Source organism: Haemorhous mexicanus, chromosome 28 (assembly GCF_027477595.1).
Source record: "Haemorhous mexicanus isolate bHaeMex1 chromosome 28, bHaeMex1.pri, whole genome shotgun sequence".
Classification (NCBI taxonomy): domain Eukaryota; kingdom Metazoa; phylum Chordata; class Aves; order Passeriformes; family Fringillidae; genus Haemorhous; species Haemorhous mexicanus.
This window is the reverse complement of record NC_082368.1, coordinates 5,933,653-5,941,215: the sequence shown is the minus strand read 5'-3', so window position 1 is coordinate 5,941,215 and position 7,563 is coordinate 5,933,653. Positions and strand designations below refer to the sequence as shown.

General features: G+C 56.8%; 1 protein-coding gene across 1 annotated transcript; it reads right to left on the bottom strand.

Annotated features, from left to right (window-relative positions):
- Positions 1-1,456: 1,456 nt before the first annotated feature.
- On the bottom strand, positions 1,457-4,638 carry HOXB1 (homeobox B1). The gene is made up of 2 exons (XM_059869390.1): positions 3,017-4,638; positions 1,457-1,835 (listed from the first exon to the last, which is right to left on the bottom strand). The coding sequence occupies exons 1-2, from the start codon at positions 3,585-3,587 to the stop codon at positions 1,519-1,521; spliced, it is 888 nt and encodes a 295-aa protein (XP_059725373.1). The 5' UTR covers positions 3,588-4,638; the 3' UTR covers positions 1,457-1,518.
- Between the last annotated feature and the right edge of the window lie 2,925 nt (positions 4,639-7,563).

Below are 7,563 nucleotides of genomic sequence, written 5' to 3'. Positions count from 1 at the left end.
GGCAGATTTGCAAATTTACCCAAGGCAGAACAATGGACCCTCCTGGCAGCCCCTCTGTTGACTTGTTTAGAAATCCCAGAGGCGTTTCGAGGTAAAAAGGTCAGAGCTGCACCGGGCCCGCTCTCCCTCCCTCCCCTCCGGCCCCGCTCCGTCCCTCCCTGGAGGTGAAACGCGGAAATTTGATTTATTCTGGGCCAAATCCCCTTTTCGGCCCGGCCTGGGGGGAGCTGAAGGGAACAAACCGCCTTTGACGCCTCGATTTTGGGGATAAATCCGAAATTCAGAAAATAAGAGTTCAGGGAATCAGAAATCCCTCCCATCGCAGCGCGGCCCGGGCTCCGCGGGTGCGAATTCCCGATTTTCACCCCGGGGATGAAAAGGAGAGGAATTCCCGCTCCCATCGGCCGGGAAATGAGAGCAGAATTCCACCCGGGAAGAGGTTTAGGGGAGCCGGGCCCGATTCCAGGAAAAGGGATCGGCCCCTTTGTTTGGGATCGTCGGGACAGCCGCAAATTTTCCTTCCTCCTCCTCCTCCTCCTCCTCCCTCCCAGCCCCGCATCCCGCAATTCCCAGAGATTCCCACCGGGCTGAAAAGACGCGAATTGAGGGGGGGGAAAAAGAAAATAAAAATCAACTTTATTGGGCTGAGGTAGTTCCGTGTGGAGGCGCGGGGAGCAGGGGGGATCGGGCGGAGGAGCCGCTGGGGTTTTCCCGATAATTCCGTTTTTACCAGCGGGGTTTCAGTCCCGAATCCCCGCCAGGGAGGGAGGGCGTTAGGCCGCGGTTTAATCTCGGCTTTATCGGGCTCCGATAAGCTCGAGAGGGTGCGAGGAAGGCGCCGAGGGCTTTGCCAGCTGCCAGAACTCGCCCCCATCGCCTCTCGCCCCTCCCGCGACAGCCCCGAGGGCAGCCTGGGCTCCTTCCCCGAGAACAAAACCCCCTCCCCTCCTCCGCCGGCAGCAGCAAAAATCGCCTGGAAAAAATAAAAACCCTGTAGAGCAGAAATAGTGCAAAACGGGAGCAGAAAATTGCGCTTTTTTTTCTTTTCTCTTTTTTTTTTTTTGCCTTTTTTCTTTTTCCTTTCCTGAGGGTTTGGGTCTTTGCGGAGGCCTCGAGCGTCTTGGGCGCCTCGGGTCTCGTTTCAAGATCTACAATCAGGAAATAAAAGGGAAAGGAAAGGGGAAAATGCCCGTAAATTTTTTTTTTTTTGTGTTCTTTTTACATTCTCACAAGGGAAAAAAACCCAAAATCGTTGCGTTCGTTTTTCCAAAGGGCAGCGAACTAAATTAAAGTTTTTTTGTGTTTTTCCTGGAGTCGAAAGTGCAGTTCCTAAAGGGGAAGGGGAGAGGCAGAGAAGTCCCTGAGACACGGAAATTCGGGAATCGCTCCGGCCGCGGCCGCTCCTTGGGAGCCCAGCGCCTGCAGAGGGGCTATAAATAAAGAGAGAGAGGCGCGCCTGGGGACAGCCCGGAGGGTCCTGCGGGGGCTCGGGGACACCCCCGGCGGCGCTCGGAGCTCTCAGGAGGAGCTGGAGCTGGGCGAGGCCTCAGGTGAGGACTGGTCCGAGCCCTCGGCCGCCTCCTTGGCCGCCCTGCAGGCAGCGGCCGGGGCCAGCCCTTCCTTCTCCCTCTTCTTCTGCTTCATCCTCCTGTTCTGGAACCAGATCTTCACCTGCGTCTCGTTGAGCTCCAGGGTGGCGGCGATCTCCACCCTGCGGGCCCGCGTCAGGTACTTGTTGAAGTGGAACTCCTTCTCCAGCTCCGTCAGCTGCTTGGTGCTGAAGTTGGTGCGGATGGCGTTGGGCTGCCCCAGGAGCCCCAGCTCCGACGTTTTGCCTGAAAAGACCCAAAAACCACCAGGGCAGGAGCGGCCGGAGGAATCCCCCACCCGAGGGGTGTCCCCTTCTCCCTCCGGGCTCCGCTTTTCCCGGAGATCCACCCGGAGATCCGTCTGGAGATCCATCTGGAGATCCATCCCTCATCCTCCCGGCTGGGTTTTTCCCCCGGGGTCCATCCCTCATCCTCCCGGATCTGCTTTTCCCCCCGGGATCCATCCCCTGGGATTTCCTCCTTGGGATCCATTCTCTGGGTTTCCCCCCGGATTCATTCCCGGGGTTTTTCCCTGGGATTTCCTCCCCGGGATCCATTCTCTGGGTTTCCCCCTGGGATCCATCCCCTGGGTTTCCCCCCTGGGATCCATTCTTTGGGTTTTCCCCCGGGATCCATTCTTTGGGTTTTCCCCTGGGATCCATTCCCGGGGTTTTCCCCCCGGGATCCATTCCCTGGGTTTTCCCCCTGGGATCCATCCCCTCGGTTTTTCCCCTGGGATCCATTCCCGGGGTTTTCCTCCCTGGGATCCATCCCCTGGGTTTTTCCCCCGGGATCCATCCCCTGGGTTTTTCCCCCGGGATCCATCCCCTGGGTTTTTCCCCTGGGATCCATTCCCGGGGTTTCCCCCCTGGGATCCATCCCCGGACCCCGCGGGAAGGGCTGGAAGGGGAGGGAGAGGGTGATGATGGCGGGGGAGGAGGAGGAGGAAGGCCGGGCTCTAAGGGAAGGTGGTGAGGAAGGAAGTGGAACAATAGAGGAGGGGATGGAAGGCACGGCTGAGGAAGGAGGAGGAAGCGCTGAGCGTTTCCTGCTCCGAGCTGGGCTTAAATCAGACTCGGGCCTGCGGGAAGCCGAGCTCAGGGACGCTCCATGGGATGTGGTGGAAAATCTCTGGGTGGGGTTTAAGAAAAAGGCCCCAAAACCCAAAAAAAAATCAACCCCAACAAGAAGATCCCAAAACCCAAACAAATCCAACCCCAACGAGAAGACCCCAAAACCCAAACAAACCCAACCCCAACGAGAAGACCCCAAAACCCAAACAAACCCAACCCAAACACCAAAAAAAAGATGCCAAAACCCAAAAAACCCCAAACCCAACCAAACCCAACCCAACCCCGCGCTCTGCTGGAAGACGCCTCCGAGCCCTGGGGCACTCAGCGCTCCTGGGCCCCGCACCCCAAACTCACCTGTTTTGGGGGGGTTCCTCTTCACCCTCATCCACTCGAAGGTCTGCGCTGCCCCGGCCCTCGGGCCCGGCTCGGGGTGCCCCGGAGGCTCCGGCTCCTCCAGCAGCGCGGCCGACAGGTCTCCGTAGAGGCCGGGCAGGTAGCCGGGGCCCGCGGCCAGCGGCTGCTCGGGGCCCAGCGCGGGCTGGAAGTGCCCCGCGGGCCCGCAGTAGCCCTCGGCCAGCGAGCCCGAGGCGTAGCCCGAGGCCGCCTGGAAGAAGAGCCCGTCCGCGTCCTGCTGGCCCAGGTAGAGCTGCTGGTAGCCCGGCTGGGCAGGGTAAGGCGGGCTGGCGAAGCGGGAGGAAGACGAGGAGGAGGAGGAGGAGGAGGGAGGGTGGAAGCCGTGCTGGGGGATATGGCCGGCGGCGGGCGCGGGGGCCGGCGGGCCGAAGGGGCCATCGGAGCTCGGAGCGGGGCTACCTGAGCACGGCGGGAAGGAAGGGGAGGCCGGCTCGGGGTGGTGCGGGAAGGCGGCGGTGCCGCGGTTACAAATTGCGAACTCCAAGAAGGAGTTCATGGCGGTATTGTCCATCTGCCAGTGATGGAGGAGGGTCAGCCCGTTTTGGGGGCGATGCCGCCTGCCCTACAACCTTTGGGTAGTATGTCAAAGCTGGGAAACTTCCTGGCGGGCATGGGGGACCCCGCGGAACCGCGGCCGAGCCGGGGGGGACCCCGCGGGCGGAGCGGGCCCAGCCCAATGAGCGCGGGGCTCCCGAAGTTTGCGGCCGGCTCCGGGCTCATCCATCACGGGCGTGACATTTGCATGACAAAGGGGCTTCAATCAAACCCGGCCCATCAATCTGATAACAACACGGCCGCGTCAAAACCTTCTCCTCAAAGACTTTAAAAGAGAGCGGGGTGCGGGGAGCTGCCGGGAAGGGGGGGGAGAAGGATCGCGGTGACCCGCGAGTGTTTTTTAAGTGCTAAAAAGGGCCCCGAGTTATGCGAGAGGAGCCGGGTTCAGGCACAAGTTCTGACTTTAAAAGGTTTTCCCCCCGATGCCGGCTCGGTGTGAGGAGAAGAAAAGAGGGGATGGGGATGGGGAGGTGTGAGCGAGGCACAAAGGGACGCTCGGGTGCTCTTTGATTCATTTGGGAACTTCTCCCCCCAAAGCGCCTCGGCCTTTCCCGGCACGCTGAAAGCTGCCGGAGAAAAACCCGCTCGCGTTTGGCTTTAATTGGGGCTTTCAGCTAATTAGATCACCATGCTAATGAGGAGCCCGAATAAAGTCAGCCAGGGCACAGCGGCTTTTGTTGGGGCCGCGCCAGGCCCGGCCTGGCAGCTCCGGGATGGGAACCGAAACCGAGCCCTGCGCCCGCCTGGGGACCCTCCCGTCCATCCACGCGCTAAAACCGGGTCTAGGGGCTCAGGCACTGCACATTCTGTACTAAAACCGGGTTTAGGGGCTCAGGCTCTGCACATTCCCGACTAAAACCGGGTTTAGGGGCTCAGGCACTGCGCATTCTGTACTAAAACCGGGTCTAGGGGCTCAGGCACTGCACATTCTGTACTAAAACCGGGTTTAGGGGCGCAGGCACTGCACATTCCCGACTAAAACCGGGTTTAGGGGCTCAGGCTCTGCACATTCCCGACTAAAACAGAGTTTAGGGGCTCAGGCTCTGCACATTCCCGACTAAAACCGGGTCTAGGGGCTCAGGCTCTGCGCATTCTGTACTAAAACCGGGTTTAGGGGCTCAGGCACTGCACATTCCCGACTAAAACCGGGTTTAGGGGCTCAGGCACTGCACATTCCCGACTAAAACCGGGTTTAGGGGCTCAGGCACTGCACATTCTGTACTAAAACCGGGTTTAGGAGTTCCCGCATTGCTCAGTCCCTACCAAACCCGGATTAAGGAGTTCCTCTGTGCTGCTCAGTCCCTCCCAAACCCGGTTTTAGGGGTTCCCACCCTGCACACTCCCACCCAAACCCGGCTTTAGGAGCTCCCGTGCAGCTCAGTCCCTCCCAAACCCGGTTTTAGGGGTTCCTGCACTGCACACTCCCACCCAAACCCGGTTTTAGGAGTTCCCGTGCTGCTCAGTCCATACCAAACCCGGTTTTAGGAACTCCCACCCTGCACACACCCACCCAAACCCGGTTTTAGGAGCTCCCGCCCTGCTCACTCCCTCCCAAACCATTTTCATTCGTTCTAACCCACTCCGGGGGCACTAAGCTGAGCTTTGCCGTCCCCAGCTGAGGAGGAGGAGGGCAGAGCCTGCCTCCAGGCCGGGCTCAGAGAATGGGAACATAGCTAGGCCGCGTTTATTGACTTGTTCTGCCCAGGGGGACAAGGGCGGACGCCCACAGCCATTTGTTACTTGTCAGGGGCTCAGCGCCCGGCCACGCTCCGGCAGCGCCTCCGCGGCCTCGCCCGGGCCGGGAGCTCACCCCGAGCGCCAAAGCCCGCGGGAAAATCCATTTGCGCTCCTGCCACACCCTGGGAGCGACATTTGGTGACAAATTCCACCCTGGCAGCGATTTTCCCTTCTCTTTCCAAACCCAAAATTTGAATTTTTAGCCAGTTCTGGCTCTGGATTTCCCGTTAAAAATTCAAATTTCCATCCCCGGGCCAAAAGTTCACCCCGCGGGAAAATCCATTTTCGCTCCTGCCACACCCTGGGAGCGACATTTGGTGACAAATTCCAGCCTGGCAGCGATTTTTCCCCTCTTTCCAAACCCGAAATTTGATTTTTTAGCCGGTTCTGGCTCTGGATTTCCAGTTAAAAATTCAAATTTCCATCCCCAGGAGTTCACCCCGAGAGCCAAACCCGGCAGGAAAATCCATTTTCGCTCCTGCCACACCCTGAGGGCGACATTTGGTGACCAATTCCAGCCCGGCAGTGATTTTCCCTTCTCTTTCCAAACCCAAAATTTGAATTTTTAGCCAGTTCTGGCTCTGGATTTCCCGTTAAAAATTCAAATTTCCATCCCCAGGAGTTCACCTCGAGCGCCAAAGCCCGCGGGAAAATCCATTTGCCCTCCTGCCACACCCTGGGAGCGACATTTGGTGACAAATTCCAGCCTGGCAGCGATTTTCCCTTCTCTTTCCAAACCCGAAATTTGATTTTTTAGCCAGTTCTGGCTCTGGATTTCCAGTTAAAAATTCAAATTTCCATCCCCAGGAGTTCACCCCGAGAGCCAAACCCGGCAGGAAAATCCATTTTCGCTCCTGCCACACCCTGAGGGCGACATTTGGTGACCAATTCCAGCCTGGCAGCGATTTTCCCTTCTCTTTCCAAACCCGAAATTTGATTTTTTAGCCAGTTCTGGCTCTGGATTTCCAGTTAAAAATTCAAATTTCCATCCCCAGGAGTTCACCCCGAGAGCCAAACCCGGCGGGAAAATCCATTTGCGCTCCTGCCACACCCTGAGTGCGACATTTGGTGACAAATTCCAGCCTGGCAGCGATTTTCCCCCTCTTTCTAAACCCAAAATTTGAATTTTTACCCAGTTCTGGCTCTGGATTATCCGCTAAAAAATTCAAGTTTCCATCCCCAAAAGTTCACCCGGCGGGAAAATCCATTTTCGCTCCTGCCACACCCTGGGAGCGACATTTGGTGACCAATTCCAGCCTGGCAGCGATTTTCCCTTCTCTTTCCAAACCCGAAATTTGATTTTTTAGCCAGTTCTAACTCGAGTTTTTCCCGTTAAAAATTCAAATTTCCATCCCCAGGAGCTCATCCCGAGAGCCAAACCCAGCGGGAAAATCCATTTGCGCTCCTGCCACACCCTGGGAGCGACATTTGGTGACAAATTCCAGCCCGGCAGCGATTTTCCCTTCTCTTTCCAAACCCGAAATTTGATTTTTTAGCCAGTTCTAGCTACAGTTTTTCCCGTTAAAAATTCAAGTTTCCATCCCCAGGAGCTCACCCCGAGAGCCAAACCCAGCGGGAAAATCCATTTTCGCTCCTGCCACACCCTGGGAGTGACATTTGGTGACAAATTCCAGCCTGGCAGCGATTTTCCCTTCTCTTTTCAAACCCGAAATTTGATTTTTTAGCCAGTTCTGGCTCTGGATTTCCCGTTAAAAATTCAAATTTCCATCCCCCAAAAGTTCACCCGGCGGGAAAATCCATTTTCGCTCCTGCCACACCCTGGGAGCGACATTTGGTGACAAATTCCAGCCTGGCAGCGATTTTTCCCCTCTTTTCAAACCCGAAATTTGATTTTTTAGCCAGTTCTAGCTCGAGTTTTTCCCTTAAAAAATCAAATTTCCATCCCCGGGCCAAAAGTTCACCCGGCGGGAAAATCCATTTGCGCTCCTGCCACACCCTGAGAGCGACATTTGGTGACAAATTCCAGCCTGGCAGCGATTTTCCCTTCTCTTTCCAAACCCAAAATTTGATGTTTTGGCCAGTTCTGGCTCTGGATTTCCCGTTAAAAATTCAAGTTTAGGTTCCTGCGCGTGTTCCTTCATTTATTCGCGCTTGGCTGGGGCTGAGAGGCCCCGAAATGAGATAAATAAATCCATATTTAATGGATAAAAGTGATTTTAAACTCTCTCCTTCCC

Bases quoted from the DNA above. Each gene is read 5' to 3' on its own strand.
- HOXB1 (XM_059869390.1), bottom strand. From the start codon at position 3,587: ATGGACAATACCGCCATGAACTCCTTCTTGGAGTTCGCAATTTGTAAC. The intron at 1,836-3,016 runs GTGAGTTTGGGG...GGGTCTTTTCAG, and splicing joins GAGGAACCCCCCCAAAACAG to GCAAAACGTCGGAGCTGGGG.